General features: G+C 41.5%; 2 protein-coding genes across 2 annotated transcripts in view; both read left to right on the forward strand.

Moving 5' to 3' along the window:
• Arl8b (ARF like GTPase 8B) overlaps positions 1 to 3620 on the forward strand; it is a 43834-nt gene extending 40214 nt beyond the window's left edge. The window contains exon 7 of the mRNA XM_026383044.2: positions 2720 to 3620. Coding sequence (XP_026238829.1) covers positions 2720 to 2769 — 50 coding nt within the window. The 3' untranslated portion in view covers positions 2770 to 3620. The remainder of the gene's footprint in view (positions 1 to 2719) is intronic.
• Positions 3621 to 16288: 12668 nt separating this feature from the next.
• Edem1 (ER degradation enhancing alpha-mannosidase like protein 1) overlaps positions 16289 to 25125 on the forward strand; it is a 31250-nt gene continuing 22413 nt past the window's right edge. The window contains exons 1-2 of the mRNA XM_026383060.2: positions 16289 to 16934; positions 22092 to 22164. Coding sequence (XP_026238845.1) covers positions 16417 to 16934; positions 22092 to 22164 — 591 coding nt within the window. The 5' untranslated portion in view covers positions 16289 to 16416. The remainder of the gene's footprint in view (positions 16935 to 22091; positions 22165 to 25125) is intronic.

A 25125-nucleotide genomic window follows, 5' to 3' on the forward strand; every position in this document is an offset into this window, starting at 1 on the left:
AGAGCACTTCTTTTCTGCATTTTAACCTGGCCTCAATGATTCATCTGTCTGTAGAGCATTATTGCCTGTCCAGTGTCCACAGAGGTTTTTGTTTGTTTTTTAATGAATTTCTTAAACATGTGTACTTGGTTGTTTACTTCAGAGTCACCTTTCCCCCTTATTACTGCCTCAGTAGGGATGTGAAGGACCTGTTTTAACAGTTGTGTTAAATCCTATTCCTGTGAGCAGGTCATATTTGTTCAGCTCTCAGATCTAGACTCTTCTTTATAGTGTGCTACTTACGTCTTCTCTAATGCATGTTAGTTGGGAAACTGGAAGATCAAATTTATACTTTTATTTTAGGCTTGGGGCCAATAGTTTCTCACATCCTTTAGGTGGGCGACAGCCCCCTTTATTCTTTCTTTATTTATTTTTGTGATGCTAGGGATTGAACTTAGGGCTTCACACTTGCCAGGAAAGTGCTTTACATTGAGCTCTCTCATACCTAGGCCCCTGCTCCTTTATTATGTTACTTTGAGGGAAAGCCTTGCTAAGTTACCCAGGCTGGCCTTGAACTTTTTTTTTTTGGTAGATGAGCACAATACCTTTATTTATTTATTTGATTGCTTGTCTATTTATTTATTTTGTAGTTGTTGATAGACCTTTATTTATTTATATGTGGTGCTAAGAATTGAACCCAGTGCCTCACACATGCCAGGCAAGTGTGCTACCACTGAGCCATAACCCTAGCCCCCTTTATTTATTTTTATGTGGTGCTAAGGATCAAACCCAGTGCCTCACACATGCTAGGCAAGTACTCTACCATTGAGCTACAGCCTTAACCCTGGCCTTGAACTTTTGATCTTCTTGCTTCAGCCTTGGGAGAACACATTTTAAAGAACACAGAAGAGTAATTCAGCATCCTAACTTACTGCCTTTTCTCCTCAGTCTGTGTTCTTTTCCTCATTGATGTGAGCTGCGGTAGCTTTATCTGCCACCTATATGATGAGAAGACCTTGCTAGTTCCCATGTCTTCTCTCATCTGCGAAGCTACCTCACCTGCTAGACACCTTGGCATGTGGTTCCCCACATTGTAATGTGCCCACAGCTGTATTCTTTGTCTTTTTCCCTCAGAGCTGTTTTTGAGCTACTGCCTTACTTAGCAGGGACATGACTGAGGTATTCATTCAGGCCAGAAGATTCTTTCTCACTTAATACCTATAGTCACTTACCAGGTCTTGTCAGTTCTCTGTCTCAATCTGTTCCTTATTCCACTCCATCCATACAGTGCTTGGCTTCCTCCAGGCCTTTATATCTTTCCTGTTCCAGTTGGAATACTCAGCCTCCATCTTGGCAAACCTCCACATTGTCCTTTTGTTGATATTGCTAGCTTACTAAATAAAGTAAACCGATAGACCTTCTCTGCTGATAACTTTCCAGTGACGACTTCCTGTTGACCTGAGACTACAATCATGATTTGTTAGCACATAAGACTGGAGTACGGAGTTATCTGTCCCCCTCTAGTCTAGTGGTTTTTAACACAGGATGATTTTGCTCCCCAGAAGACATTTGGCAATATCTGGAGATGTTTTTGGTTGTCACAGTGCATGTGGGGTGATAAGGGAATTGTAGTGGTTAAGCCCATGGATGCTGCAAAATATTCTACAGAGCACAGGAAAGGCTCACCCTGCAACACAGGAAAGTGTTAATGCAGCTCAGAGTGTGAAAAGGGCAAGGCTGTGGAACCCTTGCTGTGGCCTGTGCTATAGTGACAGCCCCTCCTCCAGACCTGTGCTTTAGCCACACTTGTCACTCACAGTCCATCCTAGTTGCACACTGGTTTGTGCCCTTTTTGATTCTTTGGCTTTTGCAGTCTCTTGACTGACATTCTATAAGGTACCACAAACCCAAATGATTACTTGTGTCTTTTTATCATACTTAAAATCTTGGGATACAGGAGGCTCTCCCACATCTTTGCATTTCTGTTAATTTACATGCAATAATTGATGTTATATGCCGAAAGCCAAGTGCCAATGTCTCGGCTTGGCACAGAATCATGAGCCACCACACAGCTTTGTAGGTTCAAACAGCAATTCTTTATTCCCGATCTCACACCAGCCTCCACACACGTTCAGGGGCAATTCCCAATATCCGAATCCAAATCCTACTCCACGAGGCTTTTTTCAAATCCCATTTTAATCTCACAAGAACTCAACGGGAACAAGCAGCAGGAACACCCTAATCCCAGCATCAATAATCTTCAACCTCAACTTCCCTAAAACTCCTATTGTCACGCCCTAAACCCAAGGACGGAGATACTTCCTGCAGGAATATACCCTAATCCTGGATCCACCCTGGTGATTGAGCAGGGTCACCTTTCTCAAACACACAAGCAAGGTCGCAGCAAATTTCCAAGGCAAGTCCATTTAACATGGGGTACACTGGCAAGGATTACGATGCGTCATACCTACTTGGTAATGGCCCTCAGCAGTTATAGGCAGTGAGTAAAAGATGGCTTCAGTTGTTCTTTACACAATTTCATTTTTAAATGAGCAGACTCTCTAGTCTCTGATAATTTCTCATATTATCCTCATGAAGCTCAGGTAATGGAGTACAGCTACAGTGAAGCAGAAGAGACCTCTATGTGCCTTGAACTGGCTGCATGTTAAGTATTGTCTGTTTGACATTTAGTTTTTTAATTTTGGTATCTTGACACTTTCACTTTTCCTTCTGTCTCTAGATATCACACTTCAGTGGCTTATTCAACATTCAAAATCTAGAAGAAGCTGAAACATCTCCTGAAGTCTTCCAGTCCTTCTTGGCTATAATCCTAGAATTATTGTCCGTTCCTCTGAAGTACTTCCCAGAATACCAGAATACGGTCCTTCCTAAACCCAAGAAATTGCCTTTTTCAGAGTTTATTTCTCATGTGCACTGCTGAAGATGTGTATCCCTAATCCTTCATAAAGAATCAGCTAGAGTTGTCATGATAAAGTCGGCATACATGAAAAGGCTTCTCACACATAATTGTCTTAAACAGTGTGTAGAGCTTTTTAAACACACACACACACACACACACACACACACACACGACCATCTTAAATCAAGAAAATTGCATATTTCCCAGACTGGTCTTTCTGGGCCAGTATTTTATATTGGTTTTCAGTAAATATCTATAATATTTCATTATAGAGTCCAGTAGCTTAATATTGATATGGACTTGATACAGCATGAAATTACTAGTGCCACACACAGTATTTAGAAAACCTTTAAGCCTGACTCATGTGAGATATAAACATAATGTTTATCTTGTCTCACAAATGCATGTGAAATGTATAATTACACCTTAGGAATTAAAAAATGGTCTGCAAAGCAGAGGCACCAGATCAATGTTGGTTCTTTATACTGGAGACATCCTACCTGGTGAATTTTAAGAATGTTCTGCTTTCTGAGAATCTTATCAGCAGATGGCAGTGGGGACATGGGAAGAGATGAGCATGCTGTTTTGTATCTGTCCAGATCATTACTATTTTTTTTCCTTTGAACACACTTTTTTAAGGGGTTGGGAATTGAAGTTTTTCTCAAGCTTTCGTGAATTTAGAGCATTCCAGCCAATATAATAAAATCTGTTAAGAATGTCAGACTTGTTCAAACACCTGTTTGTTCTCCTGTCTCCAGTCATTGACTCAGTGCTGCTGTGTGACACTGTGACTCCTGACGTTTCATATCCAGTCACAACGTTGACTTTCAGCACAAGAGATGCTTATAAAAAAATAAAATTCCTATTTTTCTCTTACCAATATAAGGTTCGGCACTCTTTTGTCTGGTGCCATTAGACATCTTGATTATTGTGACAACTCTAGACCTGCCTGCTTTATCTAATGTAATCATGCGCAATGTCTACAGGTTGTTTAATAATCATACAGAACTGAGGAACTGAGGCTGTCTTTTGTTTGCTTCTAAGATACAGAAACGTATAAAAACTGAAAATGAACATGTTTTGTAGCTTAGTGATCTCCATATACATAAAGGGACATATTAATACTGGTTAACTTGTAAATCGTTACTCATTGATATTGTGTACTGGATAAAGCTCTGCACTACACCTGCTTCTGTGTTGCCTCACACCGTGTGTGACTTTTGTTTCTTCTGTTAAGCAGCACTTACATACACAGTGCATTTCCAGATGTGTTGAGCACGCAGAGTGTAGTCAATAGTCAGTTATTTAAGTGAATACAAGTTTTAATTTATAGACTGCCATGGCCTTAAGAAAATTCTGTACAAAATACTGCACTGTGTTGAATACACGCTATTTGTTTTTCTACATTCACATTTTAAAGGAGGAGAATTTGTGCTTTTAAAGTTCTCTTCTTATTCTTTGAGGCATGTGGCATACTTCCAAGACGGGATGGGTGGTTCTGTAAACAAAGGGACAAACTTGCTACTGTAGTTGGATATCATTAATGGTCACTGTGAACCATTTCAATGTGACAACTTGCTTGTGCCTAAAAGGAGGAATTGGAACTTGTGACTCCGCGGGAACTGCATAGGTTTGTTAATGGACCTATAGCTAACCCTTAATGTGTTTGTGTGTCTGTTCATTGCTTTTAGCATTTCAAGACATCGAAAGACTACTACCAACATTTTCCTGTGCGTAACCTCTGCATGTGAAAACTTAACAGTTACCGAACTTTGTAAATACAGAATTTTTTTATTTAGGTGGATGCATTTTTCTTGTCTGTTTACTCCTCTTCTCAGCTTTATTCAATAAATTTGCATTTTGAGGGTTGTATTGGCAATTTCACCATAAAATGTGCATCATGATGAAAGGTGCAGACAGTTTTGGAAGGAGGCGGAAAGAAAATGACCATCAAGAGGGTCCACGGACCATGTGCTAGAAAGAAATCAACTCAGCCCTCAAAAAGTTGGGTCTGTGGGCTAGTTAAAATAGAAATAAACTTTTAAAATATTCACAATGTTGATTTTGTGACTTTTTTGATGGGGGGATTTGTTACATCTTGTAAACTGTCATGACAGAGAAGATTTAGGACTTTTAAAAGGCAGGAGCTAGAAAAGCATTTTCTAACAGTTTAAAAAAAATCAAACCAAAATACTTATAAACTAAAATTGGTAAACATACTTATTTATCAAATTCTGTTGAGATTGAAGATATTTTAAATACCAAACTTGATTTTCCCACTAAGGCACCTTTTCAGAGTAAAACATTTGGCCCCTTTGCCAGTATATTATTGTCTGCAGTATAAAACAAAACAAGTTAATACTTCTCTCATGACAGTTATTGGAGAAATGAGAAGACATGTCCCCAAGGGTTGGGAGTTCTTAGAAAAGGGAACTTGACTCAGACCAGTACAGTTCTTGGCATACCTGGAGGAACAGAATTCCAGCTCCCGCCAAGACATAGACCTATGTTCATTTAGGAAAGTAGTTACATATTCTAGGAATAATGGTGGCAATATCAAGAAATGCCTTTGGAATAAAGTAATCAGAACCCCAAATGTGGACAGGCCATCTCCTGAGGGAGAGTCCGCAGCCTGTTGGTGTGGGGCACTATTTATAGAGGAAGCTTGCTAGGCTTGGACTAGATGTGGGGCCAGAATGGAGCTGCACAGTTTCACATCAAGTTTTCCCTGCTCTTACTCATTGTCCTCAGTTAAGAGAGTATGGGCCAAGGGTGCAGGGCTAAGGCCTTGCTGCTCAGGAGCTGGAATTGTTTATGGGTGTTCTTGTTACCGCTGTTGACCGGTGACGAGTCCTTGCTTCCCCAGTGTTGAAGAATAACACCAGAGAAGCACGCCGAGGCAAGGTCAGAGTAGAAATTAGAAGTTTATTAAAGGACAACAGAAAAGACTTCTCCTGGAGGAAGAAGGGGACCCAAGAGATAGAATCCGTGGAAGTGTGGTTGTTTCCCCTTTTTATAGTTCTTTCAATGATGGAATGCTGGTTGGAAGGCCTGAGGGGTGGGACACAGGTGGGCCAATGAAGTAATCTGGGCAGGAAGGACTTCATTAACATTTCTTTGGGTTGGGCTATCCTCAAATCTGCTGGGGCTGTTCATTAACATTTCTTTGGGATGGACTTTAGGCCTAGGGCTTTTCTTGGGACTTCATTAACATTTCAAGAGTTAATCAACTTTTCTGGAAATCCATTCTCAACATGGCCTCCATTTTAGATTTCACTTGATATTAGACCCGATTTACCTAACTACACTGACTGCCTAATTTTGAATCTGGCTTCATTCTCAGTGTTTCAGTGGTTTATGGGCGCATACTTTGATACTCGGTATTTCTCCCTTTATTCCCAGATTCCTATCTTAGTTTTATACTCAGTAAATGTCATGGTTTTCAGTTTTCATACTTGAATTTATAAAGCCATCCCTTACTGGCTAACTGGATGTGTGATTGAGCATTTCCATCCTTAGGAATTGGAATTGGTAGATCCATGTAGTCAGTTTCATTATTCTACTCAAGGAATAGTGTGAGTGGGGAGATGGCTTTTCTATGATAGCTATTTAGCGTCATTCTAAGTTTGTACCTACTTTCAAAAACAGACCTAAAAATATCTATAGTTAGTTTCCTGGATTCTGTCAAGTAAATTAGGTGTTCTGGCTACCTTACTGCACTTATTTTTTTTTTTTTTTTTAAGAGAGAGTGAGGAGAGAGAGAGAGAGAATTTTAACATTTTATTTCTTAGTTTTCGGCAAACACAACATCTTTGTTGGTATGTGGTGCTGAGGATCGAACCCGGGCCGCGTGCGTGCTAGACGGGCGCGCTACCGCTTGAGCCACATCCCCAGCCCCCACTTATTTATTTTTTAACTGAGAGACTAATTGCCTTGTCTGTTCTGTCTTTGTGGGATTCAGTTCCACTGGAATTGGTGGGTTTGATAATTCCAACCTCTCCGATGTGGCTGGCAGCGAGCTAGATTGGAAATTTAAATGCAGTTTAGCAGACCCCAGACTGTAACATCCCGCTGGGCAAATGCTTTACTCTGGAAGTGTACCACTGTGGGGAAACTCAGGGTGTTTAAGGCATTTCCATTTTATTACAAACTTTTGAGGTCATGCCCTCACAACGCATTTGACAGTAAAGAGACTTGAAAAGGAAGACTGTCAGGCAAATAGTGGCCTTACTTCCTGTACCTTTGCTGTTGTAGAAGTTTGCAGCTGACTGCAGGTGTTTCCTGTTGGTTGGTAAATATTTTCCTGTCACAATTTCTGCTTAAAATTTAGCTATTAGTAAAAAATAAAAAAAAAAAAAAATTAGCTATTAGTAAAAATGGATACTTTTGTCACTGTTGCCTCTCGGGTGTTCTTAGGGAAACAGATGCAGGTCACTGGCAGGCTAGATGGATTGCAATGGGTAGCTTCTTAATTTAAGCAAGTGCAGTAGTCATTCATTATTCCATCTCCTTAACAAGCCCTCTCTTTAGTAAGGTAATTCTATTTTAAAATCTCAAAAAGACAGCTGGCATTTAGATGTGCAAATTTCCCAGCAGGGATCAGGAGTGGGGAAAGATACCTTAGCCTCCTTTCTCTGGGAATTGCACGTCTTGCATTCATAAAAAGAAGGGCTGTGTTAGAATCATTTAAAATGCTAATGTAGTGTGGTCCTGTGGAGTGCTGGATTGTCACTTGGCAGAATGGGTTCTTTTCTTTGCCATTAAGGATGGTGTGACTGATGAAATGCTGAAACCCTAGTGGCACCTTAGTTTCAGATCTGTAAAATGAGAGGATTTCTGTAACAATTTCTCTCCATGACAGGCTATGATTGAAGCAGCCTACAGATCTCCATGGTGGTTAAAGAAAGCAGAGAAGAGAGAAAAAGGGCTGGGATTGTGGCTCAGTGGCAGAACACTTGCCTCCAATGTGTGAGGCACTGGGTTCGATCCTCAGCACCACATAAAAATAAATAAATAAATAAATAAATAAAGGTATTGTGTCCAACTACAACTAAAAAATATTAAAAAAAATAAAACAAATAAATGCCCATTGGTCCTACTGAATGTGTTATTTCATGATCCTTCTATTTGAAAAAAACTACAAAAATATATATTTTTTAAAAACTTTCAATTTTAATTTAGGAGCTGGGCATCACAGACATTTACAGAATGATATAATAATTTAGGTTTCATTTGAAGGAAATGCTGTAAACATGCAGGCTTATATTTTGAAAGGCACTTACATATTTTAACATTTTTTTCTTCAGGCCACAGAAAAAAATGTTAACTCTGGTATACACTGAGGAAAAATACCTACTACCAATTTGGGGGTAAATTGTTTAGAGCTAATGCTTAACAGTTTGTAACTGTTCTGTTGCTAGGTTCTGCTAGAATTTATTTAGAGCTTTGAAGAAACCTGGAACAGTTAGAACATTCTGGCTTTCAAAGTAAAAAAAGGGGGAAGGGAACCAACAAAACCACTGTGTTCCCTTTGAACATGGACAGAATTTTAACCAGTTGTTATCTAGTAACTCCTTCACCCAACCTTTTTATTTATTTTTGGTACCAGAGTTTGAACCCAGAGGCGCTTAAGCACTGAGCCAAATCCCCCACATTTCCACCCCCTTTTTATTTTTATTTTGAGGCATGGGTCTCACAAAGTTGTTTAGGGCCTAAGTTGCTATTTTTTTCTAAATTCTATTTAGAAGAACTTGGGATCCTCCTGCCTCAGCCTCTTGAGCTGCTGGGATTACAGTTGTGTAACACCACACCTGCTTCCACCTGGCTCTTCTACAACTTTGGCTTTTCCTCAGTGTGTTCTGTCTACACCAGGCAAAGTGCTATCTTGTTTTAAAAGTTTGACATTTCTTTTTTCTTTTTTGGTTCTGGGGTTTGGACCCTGGGCTTGGCCTATGGTAGGCCAAGAAGCATACAACCTCGTCAGTTACATCCCTAGACATTATTATTATTATTATTTTATTTTAAAGCAGGGTATCCCTAACATACCCAGATTGACTTCAAATTTGAGATTACTCTTCTTCAGCCTCCTGCCTGTGTCAGTGCCCCTACTGGTGAGAATCTGTCATTTCTTCTATTACCCAATGGGTTCATTTGGTAACTTTAAAAAACGTGTTATGTATTATTTTGTAGGGAAAATTCAATGTTATTTATCAAATCATTAGCTCATTTATGAAAGCATTAGCCCTCCTCACCATTAGCAGAAGTAGTAAGAGTTTATGTAATTTATTTTTTCTGTGAAGTATCAGTAATCTCCACAGCAGCTGGGGAGAGTCATATATATAATATATTATATTATATATATTTAGTTGTAGATGGACACGATATCTTAATTTTATTTATTTATCTTTATGTGGTGCTGAGGATTAAAACCACTGCCTCACATATGCTAGGCAAGCGCTCTGCCACTGAGCCACAACCCTAGCTCTGCAGTGTCATTTCTTGATGCATAGCTACTGCATCTGTTTAAGTGGGTTAGTAGTTGGAATAGGTGGAAAGGAAGCTCACTGCTATTTTTTTCTAAGTTCTATTTTTTAATATGTTAATGTATAATAGGTAATGCACATGATTGAGAAATTAAAAACTCACAAAAAGACATTGCCCTGATCCCACCCATGCCTTAAGACACCCCCCCCCCCCCGCGTCACGCCTGGCTTTTACAAGTAACATATCAGTTTCTTATTTATTTTTCTAGTAATTCCTTTTATATAAAATGCAAAAATCAAATAGAAATTTGGATCCTTTAAAATCTTTTTATTCATTTAACGTACATAGAGGGTAGTGTACTGATTTGGACATGGCTTTTTCTTCCTTTTTTTTTAGAGAGAATTTTTTTAAAAAAATTTTTTTATTTTTTATTTTTCAGCGGACACAACATCTTTGTTTGTATGTGGTGCTGAGGATTGAATCTGGGCCACACGCATGCCAGGCGAGCACGCTACCACTTGAGCCACATCTCCAGCCCTGGACATGGCATTTACTATGGCCTGGCTCTCTTAATACATAATAAATTCCTCATTCTCGTGCTGGGGATGTGGCTCAGTGGCAGAGTGCTTGCCTGGCATGTGTGAGGCACTGGGTTCGATTCTCAGCACCACATACAAATAAATAAAGGTACTGTGTCCATCTACAACTAAAAAAAAAAAAAAAAAAAGTTTCTCTTTTCCAGCGCCATGGTTGCCATTTAATTGTGTGGTTTTCTTTTCTTTTTTCTTTTGGTACCAGGGATTGAACTCAGGGGCACTCAACCACTGAGCCACACCCCCAGCCCTATTTTGTATTTTGTTTAGAGACAGGGTCTCACTGAGTTGCCTTGCTGTTGATGAAGCTGGCTTTGAACTCGTGATCCTCCTGCCTCAGCCTCCTGAGTGAAAAACCAGCCTCTACCACAGAGCAAAGCCTGTCCCAGGAAGGGACATGACCTTTGTCTTTGGAAAGACCCACAGAGCACTCCTAGGCAAATTCCCACCCTGCTAAGTTGTTTATCTACAAATAACAGGAGAGATCTGCTGCGCCAGGTGTCCCTGACTCAGTCAGGCTAGGTGGGGACCCATAGCAACCCCCTAGCAGCCACCAATCAGCATGAGACAGGGAAATACCTGGGATGCCAGATGACCTTCCCAGTACTTTATGGTGGTTTGTAGCTCAGCACGTACACCCCTCTTGGATTAAACCAATCAGTTCAAAGGAATCCCCCTCTTGTAGTAACCAATTACCCCAACCCAACTTGTTCCAGCCAGAGAATGTGCTAATCATGTTTTAGAGTTGTTATTTGATTTTCCAGCAGTGTGTGATGATATGCTAAGAGATGCTATGATGTATGTGGGGGTCCCTGCCTTTTCCAAAGAATGTATAAAACTGCTGCAAACCCTGGGCTCTGGGCCTCTCAGCGTCACCAGTTGCTGTGTGTTCGCGTGGAGGACCTAGCTAGCTCGAAATAAACACCTCTTTGCTGTTTACATCGATCTTGTTCTCTGGTGGTCTTTTGGGGGTCCGAATTTGAGCATAACAGGAGCACCCCACTAATTATGTGGTTTTCATTGTGTGAGGACTCCACAGCTTATCTAACTGGTCTCCTGTTGATAGACACTTGGGTTCATAACATTTGGCTTTTCTAAAAACTAGTGTAGTGAATCATTTTGTACATGTGTAGAAACTCAGAAATATCTGGGTCAACTGGTAAATGTGTTTATATATGCTAAGAATTGCCCTTCAGAGGGGATGTACTAGTTTTTATTTCTGCTAGTTTGTCCCCTGTGTCTTGCTAACAGTACATTTGCAAGCTAACATTTCTGTCCACCAAAGAAGTGGGAACTATAATTATATACTATTTAATTTTAAAATTTGTGAAATTTAGTTGTTCTTACAGGACTTTGAAAATAAAGTCAACTTTATTCTGGAGCGGATCTCCTGAATTACAGATAATCCTCTTTTTTTAAATTTTTTGCTTGATTTTTCCTTCTATACAGCATTATATATTGCTTCAGCATGAAACATCAATCAGTTTAAAGTTTTCATCATATCACCTGATTGTTTTAATATTATTGTTTTGGATAAGAAGTCATTTATTTTTATCTCCTTAGAGAAAAAAATTTTTCTTTTTTGATTTTTTTCCTACTTTTGATTATAAATGGCAGAATATCCTTATTTTATTTATTTATATTTATGTGGTGCCGAGGATTGAATCCAGTGCCTCACACATGGTAGGCAACTGCTCTATCACTGAGTTACAACCCCAGCCCTCCTTTTGATATTTTATCCTTAGTATTTAATATAGGAAGCTCTGGGACTATTATTTGAGGTCATTTATAGAGTCCTTTTTTGGCTTTACAGTTTTAGGAACCTAGTGCATTGATTCATGCACTCAGGACTCATAAGGCTGACTCTAAGAAATAGAATGTCAGCCTATTTATAATGGTATGAAAGGCACTGAAATATGTTAACCAGATCACTTCTTTCCGCTATAGAAGGAGATTGAACTTTGTTTCAGTCAGCTTTTTCACTGCTGTGACCCAAAGACCTGAGAACTATTTTAGAGGAGGAAAAGTTTATGTGGCGCTCAGATTTTCAGAGGTCTCAGTTCACAGAGCTGACTCCATCCATAGCTATGGACCAGAGGTTAAGCAGAACACAATGGCGGAAGTGTATAGCTGAAGAAAGTACTGAGACAAGGCCACCTGGAGGTAGAGAAAGAGCTCCCCTCAACAAGGACAAAAAGGTCATTAAGAGCATACCTGTCCTGACTAAAGGACAGGCATGCTCTTAATGACCTACCTCCTTTAGTCACATCCTACCTGTGAACAGTCAGCACCAGGTTAATCCATTCAAGTGCAGCATCTCACTGATTAGGTTAAGACACACATTACCTGATTTTTTTCACCTCTTAACTTTCTTGCATTGTCTCACGCATGAGCTTTTATGGGGACTTTTTCACCTCTTAATTTTCTTGCACTGTCTCACACATGAGCTTTTGCGGGGACACCATGTATCTAAGCTATAACAAATTGGATCACCTTGTGGGATGTAATCCCAAATCACAGCGATTGAGGATAGTCCTGTGTAGAAGCTGCCACTGGCTGACTTACTAGGACTCCAATTAGCTTGAGGAGCCAAGGCTTTTTCAGCTGTTCTTTGGTGTTGTAGCCCTTGTGATATTTGATTTCCTTAGCTATATTTTCTCCAAAGTTAAGTACTAAAATAGTACTTTGCATATAAGAGGGGCTTAGTTTTTCAATCCACTCAACAGATCTCTGATGTGTATGTACCAGATATTTTTTTTTTCTTTTTTCTTTCTTTCAGCTGGCCTTGAACTGGCCACCCTCCCACCTAAGCTTGGTATTATAGGTGTGTGCTACTGTGCCTGGCTGGTACCAGATATTTTTACTAGTTACTGGTCTAAAAAGGTTCACAGAGTATTAATAATAGGGCCTGACATATGTGTAGCAAATTGTAGGTATGCTTCATATGTGTAATAATTGAATCTTGCTGCATGGTAAGTACTGTTTTCATCACTTCCCCATCTTGTAGATAAGGCAACAGGACCAGAAAAGCAACTTCCCAAGGTCACTCAGAGAGCAGATCTATGACTTGAACACCTGCCAATCCCTGGCAGACTTCTGAGTCTGGCTTCTTAGCTGTCATCTTTTTGGTGTTTCCCACATTTTCATAACAAAAGTGCCTACTTTTTTGAGATTACATACCCAGAAATCATTCATGAATCAAGTTTTATTTCCTAGTGTTGTTTTGTTTGTTTGGTAGTGGGGAGCAAACTCAGGGGAACTCTACCACTGAGCCATATCCCCAGCTGTTTTTATGTTTTGAGACAAGGTTTCACTTAATTGCTCAGGCTGAACTTGTACTTTGATCCTCCTCCCTCAGACTCCCCAAGTTGTTGGAATTACAGGCAGATGCAGAGAGTTGATTTTTAAGGATGAAGTTTTCTGATTAGATATGGGTATTTTCTCAATTTTACCAGCTACATTTACTTTGAGGCATGTCCTAGTTTAAAGGGCTTGTCACAAGGTAATAGGTTCATTTCAATTTAATTTGAAAAGGAAACTTTTTTTTGTATCTGGCCCCTAAATTGATCCTGTGCCTTGCAGGGCAGTAATGTCATATTATCCATGGAGTAGCCTCAGAAGAGTCTTTCTTGGCCTGAAGGCCAGCAGTTTGTAATGTAAACTGTCCTGGGCTAAAGTGTGGGAGACCTGGGCAGTAGCTCTTTTTCTGCCTAGAGCCAATGAGCTCTGCGAATTGAGCTTGCTACCTGATTTCTTTTGTTATGGCCTGTGGAATCAACTTTATGTCGTTTTCTGTGACAATTAAATGGGGACACATGGTGTTCAAAAATGTTCTGAAAACATAAGACCTATACTATTGGCAGCTATAGTTTTATCATGAGAAACATCTTTCAGAAATCGGATGGTTTTCTATGGTTATTTTTGAGATTTATTTTTATTACAGGTTTTCTTCAGTGTGAGGACAGGAGCTGTCGCTAACGTGGTCTACAGTTGACTGTAGTACGAGACAGATTTAAGTTAAGATTTTCAAGAAAGTAGCTTACAGAGGAGACAGAAGGTACAACTTGGCAAGTTCTAGGGAGATAGAACTTGAAGATAGTGGATCCAAGCAAGGGGCTGGGCTTTCAGCAGGGTCCCTAGGCAGCCTTCATAGAGGGGAACATGCAAAATATGCAGCCAAAATACCCTGGCTTGAGGGTTTTTTTTGTTTTTGTTTTTTTTTTTTTTTTTTTTGGTGTGTGTGTTATGTGTGTGTTCTCTATATTGCTTGGGCCTACCTACCTCAACTCTGGAAGAGGAAAAAGATTCAGTCAACAAAACTGACCTTACTATGAGCCAGCTACCATGTGATGTAATCAAATGTTTCTTCTTAAGTCCCCATCACAACTCCTTAGTATTGCAGAAAGTCCCCTGACCTTGAATATGTGGTGAGAGTGTCATATGACAACTCACTATCCTCTTAATCACTCCCTTGGTCACTTGGCCAAGTCTGTGATTTGGAGGTCCAGTCAAGTCTTGCTTCCCAAATTTTAGGATCCCTGGTTTAAAGGTCACATGGTTTGAAACTTAGATTTAAAATAAGTATTTAGAATCCCTAAAGTGTTGAATCTTTACCTGAAAATCATATTGTTAAGAGCTGAAATTTGCATGCATTTTCTTGTTCTCTTTCCCTCTTCCTTTTTCTTTCTTTTTGCAGTACTGGGGATTAAACCTAAGTCCTTGCATATGCTAGGTATGCACTCTCACAGAGCCACATCTTCAGCGCGCTTTTATGTTTTTATTTTGAGTGTTGTCCAGGCTAGCCTGAACTTGAGATCCTCCTGCCTCAGACCACCCCCCACCCCCCAAACCCGCCCCTCAGTAGCTGGGCTACATAAGACTCCAGCTGCAACCTTCTTAACTATACGAAGTAGACAGAGGAGTATAGTGATTTAACCAGGAATCAATCCCGCCCCTCAAAGGTTTAAGTCATTTGCAGCCCTGCCCAGGACATATGGTGGGAGTTTAAGGGCAGGAGAGGACATTTAAATAGGTGTGGTAACAATAATTGGGTGGCGGTCCCATATCCCTCTCCTCCCTCTCCTTTAAAAAAAAAAAAATTTACTTCTGAGACAAGGGTAATATTACATAACTCATTATTTCCTGAAATTGCCAGGTCCTAAGAATTGCCAAAGAGGGCTGGGGCTGTAGCTCAGTGGCAGGGCACTTGCCTAGAATGTGTGAGGCACTCGGTTCCATCCTTAGCATCACATAAAAATAAACAAAAGACACTGGGAGAAAAAAAAAAAAGAATTGCCAAATAACACTTTTCGTCGTGCTGGGCATCGAACCCATGGCCTTGCACAAGAAGTCTACCACTGCACATGCCCAACCTCAAAGAACACTTTTTAAACACATTTCCTGGTCCCTCCGTAAGAACAGGCTTAAAATGGGGTCATGGTATATGTTTTAGAAGCACCACCAGAGATTCTTATAAGTTAGGGTGTTGCACTAAAGAGTAGAATTTGAGATATGGTTTTTGGCAGGTTGAAATAAAGTGTAGCATCCCACCCCCACCATCAATGGACACTCAAGTTACAAGTCCTGCCTTTGATATGCGAAGTATTCCTTTAATACTGAAATGTAAGCGGATATCAGTAATCCCAGCTACTCCAGAGGCTGAGGCAGGAGGATTCCAAGTTCCAGGATAGCCTGGGCAATTTAGCAAGACCCTCTCTCAGGCAAAAGAAAAAAATTACAAAAGGCTGGGGAGGTGGCTCAATGATAGAGAACCCCTGGGTTCAATCTTTTGGACTGCAAGGATATGGGGAATACCCCCCAAAACCCCCGAAGTCTTCCACTCCTTCCTCTTTTGCTTCACCACTTGTAACTCAGACCTGGAGTGGCTTTCTCCACTTCCAGCTTGGACAAACGTACAGTCAGAGTCTAGCTTTACCCTGGACCGAGCGGGTCATACGGCTACGTCTCCGTCCGGCATCCTACGGGCGCTCCCGTGCCGCGCTCCCATTGGCTAGAAGTTCCCACGCCCGGAGCCCGAGCGACCCCGGCTCGCCACGCCAGCCAGCCGGACTGTGGACCGCCCAGGGGGCGGGGCTTGAGGATGGGGCGGGGCCGGATCTCGGGGCGGGGCTTGCTGATGGGGCGGGGCCTCACGACTGCGGACGACCTGGCGGCCTATGGCGCAGGAAGGAGACCCGGGCCGCGCCCCGCGAGGCCGGGCCCGGGCCGGGCCAATCCCGGGCTACCGGGCGGGCGAACGCGAGGCCTGGTCGGCCAGGCCAGAGAAACTGAGGGTGGGGGACAATGGGCCAGTTCCTGGTGCGTCACGGGGGAGTTCCTTAAAGGGGAAGTGAGCGGGACTACAGGGCGGACGCAGGGTGCGGTGGTCGGCTGGGGAGGTCCCCAGCGCTTTAAAATAATGCCCGCGGCGGCCGCGCGACCATGCAATGGCGAGCGCTCGTCCTGGGGCTGGTGCTTCTCCGGCTCGGCCTCCATGGAGTGTTGTGGCTTGTCTTCGGGCTGGGGCCCAGCATGGGCTTCTACCAGCGCTTTCCGCTCAGCTTCGGCTTCCAGCGCTTGAGGGGCCCCGACGGCCTCTTGTCGCCCGCCTCTGGATCCGTGGGCCGGCCCGGGGTCCCCGGGGGTCCGCCAGGGCCGTCGTGGCTGCAGCCGCCTGCGGTCGGGGTGGCGGCGGGCCGGCCGGGGACCCCGCGGCGGCCCGCGCGGGGCGTGTGCGACCCGGCTCACTGGGGCTACTTGCTGGGCGGCCGGGGCTGCGGCCCGGACGAGTACGAGAAGCGCTACAGCGGCGCCTTCCCGCCGCAGCTGCGTGCCCAGATGCGCGACCTGGCGCGGGGCATGTTCGTCTTCGGCTACGACAACTACATGGCGCACGCCTTTCCTCAGGATGAGCTCAACCCCATCCACTGCCGCGGCCGGGGGCCCGACCGCGGGGACCCGTGAGTAGCCTGCGCCTGCCGGACGCCCGGGGCCGCGCGCTCCGGGGGCTTCCTTCGTCCTCGCGGCTGGGTGCAGCCCTCCGCGCTCCGGGCCCCCAGGGCTGCCATGGCCTTTAGGGTCCTGGGGGGACCCCTTCCAGGTTCCTGGGCTTGAGGGTGCGTGGGTGGACTGGCGGCTCTTCTCTTTCTTGGTTCTACGCGACTCTGCGAACTTAGGGACAGCGGTCCAACACTTTTACTGATGGTGATACTTAGGACCAGAGACCGGAAGGGACTGTGGCAGTGCCAAAAGCGGGTTTTGTAGGGGGCTTTGGATCTTCCTTCTCAGAAGGATACGTTATCTAATGAAATCTGTATGTTGCCCTTGTAAATGCAGCTTCAGAAGACCCTCCTCCCCACTTTTAATTAGATTGCCAGACTCAGGTCTTCTTTATATTAAAATGAAGAGTTGATTCCTGGAAAGGACTTCTTGAAAACCATCCGGTGAGCTGGAGGCAGTGGGATTCCAATGTTTCTCCCTCCAGGGGACTTCTTAGTCTGAGTTAGGTGGGAGGAGAGAAATTCTGGCCCAGATATGGGGTCTGGACACTCAAGACACTCTTAGACTCTGAACTGGCTGTCAACCCCACTGCCCTGTACCGCTCCACAAATGCCAGTCTGGTGGCCGTCGTGGCTGCAGCCGCCAGCGGCCTTCAGGGAAGGTCGCCCAGCCCTCCCCATTCACTAGCCTTGTTTGCTAAGGCAGACCTTAAGAGTCCAAGAGGGCAGCACACCCAGCTCCTCCTCCCTGGAGCAGAGAGGTGTGCAGTTCCTGGAGACCCTGTTAGGCAGGATAGGTGACTGCCTTCCTGTTTCCCTGGTCTTAGGTTGGAGCTGAGGAGTTGAATTGCCCAATGCCTGGACACCACATATGGGTTCCTTGGAACACGTGAGGCCTCTGTTTTCCTTGGAAAGCAGTGGAAGCCAATTTTTAGGTTCTAAGAAGGAAGCCTATACACTGAAGTGTTTTACAGATGGTTTTTATCTACACATCCACGTCTGAATTTGCGGTTTGATAGCATGACATTTAGTGTGGCAAGGAGGGCACATCCTGGGCCTTTCAAAAACTGTAGAAAACTGATGAGTAATTTTTCTCACTTAATCACATCAGTCTTTTTTACATATGATTGTATTTACTATATCAGTTTAAGAAAAAAATTATTAAATTTTGAAAAAATACTGGTAGAAGTTAATACTTGTAGGAATTAATGAGTTATTTGTCTTAACCAGAGGGGACTTTATTATTATAAATGTATTTTCTTTCAAGTTCAACTTTTTTCTTCATTTATTTTTGAGAGAATAGCTTCGTTAAATTTTTGCAAAAAATAAAATAAAACAATAAAGCCTAAAGTCCCTCCAGACAGTTTATATTTAATTTATCTTTTCTGCCAGTTGCTGCCCATATGCCTACACCTTTTTTTATATGGTTGCAGTTAAAGTGTGTGTACATATTTTGGATCTTAATGGCATTTTCTCACCAGTGCTCGTGGTATGACAAGAGGAGGAGAGCATTTTCAGGAAGTGCCTTATTCTCTCTCTCAGACTGTTTCTCAGTCCATTTTTAACACTTTATTTGGGAAACAGTTTAAAGGGGAATTGTGACAATATGTTCCACTGGGAATATGATGGTCTGGTTAGTGAGTTGATGTCATTTTAATATTTTTCTCAATGAACCTTCAGAACCTTCTGGAGCATTGGGAGCCCCTCTTCATCATAGCATGGTGGTGGTTGATTTGATGCTCTGGTCCCTGTGGCATGATGTGTGATGTAGGCCTTAATTTCAAGCAAAAGTCTTGGATGAGTGTTTGGTTGGACCATTCAGTGGTGACTTGTGTGAGTTGAGGTCAGTTTGCTTTTAGACAGGTGTGTTGTTGGAAAGATGTGTTGGCCGATGGTATTTGACCTTTTGATTGGTACACATTTGAGGAGGTGGAAGAATTCTGGGGTCATGTGGCCTCGAGTAGAGCCCCACACCACTGCAGTAGAATGAAAAGGCTTATTTTCTATGTTCCCCTTACTTTTAACTCCTCTTGGGCATTGGTGCTTTGCAGGAAAGTTTAGAACCCCAGCTTTATCATTCTGGCTCGAAACAGTAGGGCACATTCACATCCTCCACACAAATCTCATAAATCTTTCAGTTTTTTAATTTATAATTTATTTATCTGCTTTTAGTGATACTCAGGACACTACCACTGAGCAACATCCCCAGCACTTTTTATTTTTTCTTTTGAAACAGGTCTCACTATAGTTGCTGAGGCTGGCCTGGAACTTGTGATGCTCCTGCCTCAGCTTCCTGAGCTGCTGGGATTTACAGGTGTGCGCCAACATGCCCAGCTTGCACCCCCCCCCCTTTTTTTTTAATCAAATGTATTTTCATGATTTTTTCAAAAAAGTGGGATGAACTTGCCATTAGGATATTTTATAAAAAATACAGAAACAAAATGTGTGTGCCTAACGTGTATCTTTTTTGTCATTCTTTCAGGCTTGTCTTACCTTTCTTGCTTGACAGGGCAGGGTCCCATGGGGAGTTAACACAATGTAAATAAAACCTCAGTGCCTTACAGAGCAAAATTTTCTATTCAGTTATAGATCACTATGCAGAATTAGTTCTCACAGTCCGGATTTGTATTGGAGGGCCCAAATTCAAGAGTTTCTTTGAGTATGTTGGATGTTATTTTTGTAATCCTGTGAATGCTCACTGTAAATTTAGGCCCTGAGCACATGACTTTTCTGTCTCCTCAGTTATATTGCTATGAAAACAAAAAGCAAATAGCAAATGAACAAACCAAATTTTGGCCCCCAAATGACTAATTATTAGGTATCCCTAATTTAAGATGTTCTCTTCCTCTCTTTAAAAATCTATTCTCTTTCAGAGGCAGTCTAGTCTTCTTTGTGTATTGCCATTGAGCTGTGTGAAGCTCTGAGATGCTGGTCCTCATTTTAACATTGCCTGAGAAATCAGTTCTGTTTTGTATTCACGTCCAAGGCCCTTTGTCTTATCTCCCTAGATTTTTAGTTCCTGAAACACAGGGACTGTTTCTCATGTTCTCTCTGTACCCACACAGCACCAGGTACATTTCTGAACAGCTGTTATAGGTTTAATGTATGTGGGAATTTAAAAAAAAAACAAAAACCACTTTAGTTTGATTTTGTTAGTTCAATAATATATATATATATATATATATATATATATATATATTATTTTTTTTTTTTCTATCAGAGGCCACAGTTTTCTCCATCTTTTCTGTTTCAAGAGGATGTGTTTCAAAAGTTACCATGTGGGGTGAATGCTGTGGCCATTCACTCATGGAGAGTCTGGTTGTGGTTCAGCCATCTGTACTGGGAAGATGTGTGCTCTCACCTTGTGCTAGAAGGTTGAGTCCTTGGTTTGAGGCCCTTAAGAGCTGTCAGGTGAGACTAGACTTTAGCAAGAGTGTCTAAAGAACAAGTCCACAGTGTAAGCTGCTGGCAGATGGAATTATGAGAATTTCATGGTCTCACACTTTTTAAAGAGAATGTATATAGCAATTATTAGTTGGAAAAGAATTTTAAAAGTATTCTATTGAACATGGCAGATCTTTTTTTGTTTAGTTTAGTATTGGGGATTGAACCCAGGGTTGCTTTACCACTGAGCTACCTCCTCACCTCTTTTAATTTTTTTTTTATTTTGAGACAGTATCTCGCTGAGTTGCTGAGGCTGGGCTTGAATTTGTAATCCTCTTGTCTCAGCCTCCTGAGTTGCTGGCATTATGAGTGTGCTCCACCACATTTGGCCTAACATGCCAGATCTTTAAGTAGATTTGTCTAACTAGAGTGGAGAGAAGGAACCACTAGGGTTATTGCAAATACATTTTCCCCCACTGTGGAAAATTATTCCACTTATTCCCCTCAGTACTGGGGATGGAATCCAGCTAGTCCCACATATATGCTGGGAAAGTGCTCTACTGCTGAGATACACTCTCAGCCCCTTTTTTAATCTTGAGACTCTTAAGTTCCTTATGCTATCCTTAAACTTGCAATCATCGTGCCTCAGCCTCCCAAGTAGCTGGGATTACAGGTGTACACCTTCTTATCAATTATTAGTGGCTGGGCATTATAGCAAGAAGCTTTTATTTTATTTTTTAGATGTTGGGGTTTGAATTTGAACCCAGGGCCTGGTGCATAGTAGGTAAATGCTGTATCACTGAGTTATACCCACAGCCCTGTAGTTAGTTTCTTTCTTTTTTTTTTTTTTTAAATCCAGCATCAACAACTTTTTATTTTAGAGAGAGAGAGGAGAGAGAGTTTTTTAATATTTATTTATTTATTTATTTTTTTAGTTCTCGGCGGACACAACATCTTTGTTGGTATGTGGTGCTGAGGATCGAACCCGGGCCGCACGCATGCCAGGCGAGCGCGCTACTGCTTGAGCCACATCCCCAGCCCACTGTAGTTAGTTTCTTATTGTTGCAGAATGGAAAATTTGTATTGATTATGAAGATGAGAAGTTTAGCAGAAACCCCATCATATGACCTACTTATGATACTTAATTCAGAAATTACACATTCCAGTCCATTACAAACAAAAAGAATAAAATACCTTCAGCTACAGTATCAGTATTACTCATCTATCCTTTGGTCATGTGAAAAAATTGACTTCTTCATACTCTTTTTACCACTAACATCTCATCTACAGACTCCCCATTATTTCTGTTAATTTCGAGGGGATATCTTTTAGCATGAACCAAAGGAGGGTTTGGGGCTCTTCTCTGTTCTATTAATTCCTGATGATTGTGAATTTAGAGGATTTTGAAGTTGGACAGGATCAAAGAAATTTTGTGTGGTGAGCAAATTAACTCAGAGAGGGCAAAGGACCCTTGTTCAGTTTCCTTACTTCCTGTTGAGTTCTCTCTGCCCTAGGACTGTCCAAGGGAGTCTCCTAGTTCTGGGATTCCACTCTACTTACAGGCATTATAGAAACTCTTGCTCTTGAGATAAAAAATCTTTGTCCTACCAATCTATTCACAACTAGTGTCTGAATAAATAAGAATTGCTTGCAATTTTCATTTCTGATGGGTGTTTAGTTTTATGGTCTTTATTCAAATACCTTTGCTTAATTTTAATTTTACTTACTTTTCAGTTCAAATCTGAACATCAATGATGTCCTGGGGAACTATTCTTTGACTCTTGTCGATGCGTTGGATACACTTGCAGTAAGTATTCAGCCTCTTTTTTACTTGAGATAATTAAGATGTTTTGGAGTTAACTCCATATTCCCCCTAGGATTGAGAATTTCAGGGAACTTGATACTTAAAAGCTTTGATGGCTTCTATTTATTTTAGTGACCTGTATGGAAATAGCCAAAGGTTGAAGGGTTGAAGGTTAAATGACCAGGGAAGCATTGCTCATCTTAAACAATGAAGAAGAACTATATGATGGTTTTATAGAGAACCGGTTTCCCCCATTTCCCTGCTTTTTCTCTAAAGGAATTCATAGACAATGTCATTGATATATATACAGTTTCTGGAATCAGTAATTCAGGAGTAAAAGATCTCAGGGTGGACATGTTCCTGAAGTGTGTTTGTGCCCTGCTGCCAGCCCACATGTAAGGCCTGTCTGTCCTCACTCCTCTTGTTGGCTGGAGATTACCCATTCCAGTCCTGGACTGCTCTCGGGGTGTTTGTTTCACCCTTTCCTTTGGTTTCCCTCATTGACTCTGGAACTGGAAACCTGAACAGTTTTGTGACACAGGCGGCAGGCCACAAGCACTATGGGCATGTTGTCAGGTTATCTGTGTGCCTCAGCTGCCTCATGAGTAGTTTCCCAGGTACTAGTGCAGCCTAGCATTGTTATAAAATCTCCTTAGTGATGTTTTTAAAACATCTTTTCTAAGCCTGGTGTGGTGACTCATTCCTGTAATCCCAGAGGCTCTGGAGGCTGAGGCAGGAGGATTGTAAATTCAAGGCCAGCCTCAGCAATTTAGTGAGGTCCTAAGCAACTTAGCGAGACCCTGTCCAAAACAAAAAATATAAAAAGGGCTGGGGATGTGGCTTAGTGGTTAAGTGTTCCTGGGTTAAATCCCTGGTACCCAAAACAAACAAACAAACAAAAAACCCAACTCTTTTCTGTCATCCATCAAAACTTTACCATTAGAAAATTCCCATTACATTGTAGCTCAAATTCTATATTTAATAATTTATTTCTGGTTTCTTTTAACATACTTTAGAAAAGTTGAAAGCTTTCTGTTAGGAGTTAGAATTGGGTAATGCTAGCTATGTTTGCATTACAACTCTTCTGTATTTTGCTAGTAATAGAATTTCTAGAATTTGGAAAGAACTGTAGAGATCACTCTACATTTTCATTTTATTAGTAGCAGAAATAGGATTAGACCCTTGGTCTAATAGGAAGTCTGGGCTCCTGGATTTCCTTCTGCTAGGCTGTAGTTGCAAAGCAGTTTAGTTTCCCAGTATCTCCTGAAGTCATTGCTGCTCCCTTTGAGTCATCCACCGTCAGTGATCAAAATGTGCCCAGACAAGTAAGTGTGGCCTAATTAGAGCACATTGTTGAAGATACTGGAGGCTAACTCAGCCTAAGAATGTTGGTTTAAAAATGAATGCTCACTTGTCCCTGAACTTTTTTTTAATCCCTAATGAATCTTTTATCCCCATGATCAATACATACCTTATCTCTATCATTTGCAGAATTCTCCCCGACACTTGATAGTATCTGGTACACTGTAGAAGTGCAAAGTTTTGTTCAAAAATGAATTTCAACTAACCCAATATTTCCCAGCAAACATTCCAAGTATATATTCCCCCAAAGAAGAATTTTGTTCCTAAATGAACCAAAGAAATTCTGTGTCTGATTATTGAAGACCCATATTGCACATCAGTATTTCAAAAGGCTCTGAGAAGTCTTGCAGTAAAGAAACCTATTTAACTATCATCCAGTCCACCTTTCCTAAGTCATGAGTGAATGATTTTGTACACTGGTAGCTATCTGACTAAAGTGGCAAATTACAATATGGAATTCAGAGGCACTGGATTTCTTCACCATCCTCCGCTTGGGCTGAGATCATATCAGTACCACAGCTGCTCAAACATTGTTGCTGGGGAAAATCTGTAAGGAAACAGACCCATTTCTGTGGTTTTCATTCTAGAACATCCGGCCTTTAATGTGTTAGTGTTGTAGGCTGATTTTTTCAGGTGTTATAGGTTGAGGTTTTTTTCTTTTGCTAGCATTTTAAATAGGCTGTAACCGATGTATTTCATACTCAGTGTTGCAGGGGGTAGGGGGAAGCAGTCCCTGACTGTTGAATGCAACTCACCACATTGATTGCATAATCTTTTAAAACGAAAGAACTGAAAGCCAGAAAAGAAACCTCTGTACTTGCTTTGACATTACAGCAAATACAATGAGGAGAAAAAAATGTGTAACAAATCATTAGGGCTAAAAAGAGGACATACTCAAAGGCAGTCATGTCTGAAAGAATTATTTTTTTTTCTTGATTTTTCTTTTGTGATATATGTGTGTGCCCTTATGATGTCATTATAGTCTTAATATTGTCATAAAATTTTCAGCAGAATTCAGTTCAATTTTATTTCCATTTAGGTTAATGTATAAAGTTTTATGCCTAATTTGCACTAAATATAGGGGAGCGTAGCTGGGTCTGACATAACTATACACCCCAAACAGGAGTCATACTTGTAGATAACTTTGTAAAATGGATATAGAGGACTTTGGGTTTAGCTCAGTGGTTGAGTGCTTACCTAGCATGGATTCTGTCCTGGGTTCTGTCTCCAACACCCCTCCCCCTAAACAACAACAAACCCAACAACCAAAAACCAAAATCATGGACATACAGTTGATTATTTGTATGTTTTGTTTATTTCAAATGTCATTTGTTTTATGCTGTGCTTCAAAAAATATTCCCACTGGTTCTTAAAAGTGTTCAGACATCTGGACAGAAGCAACAGGTTCAATCAGTTTTCCAGATGCTTGGTCTCCTGGAAACTAAGCTCCCAAGCTGTGGATTTATTTGAGGAGCAAAGGGAAAGTCATATTTTTGTTTCTTTAATTTTCTGATTTATTTTTACTAATCCCGGAAGCTTTAGAAACTACATCTCTTGCATGTTAAATAGAATCAGACTGAAGCTGGAGAAAGAGAGGAGTGG

The sequence above is a fragment of the Urocitellus parryii genome, chromosome 16, assembly GCF_045843805.1.
Source record: "Urocitellus parryii isolate mUroPar1 chromosome 16, mUroPar1.hap1, whole genome shotgun sequence".
Lineage (NCBI taxonomy): Eukaryota > Metazoa > Chordata > Mammalia > Rodentia > Sciuridae > Urocitellus > Urocitellus parryii.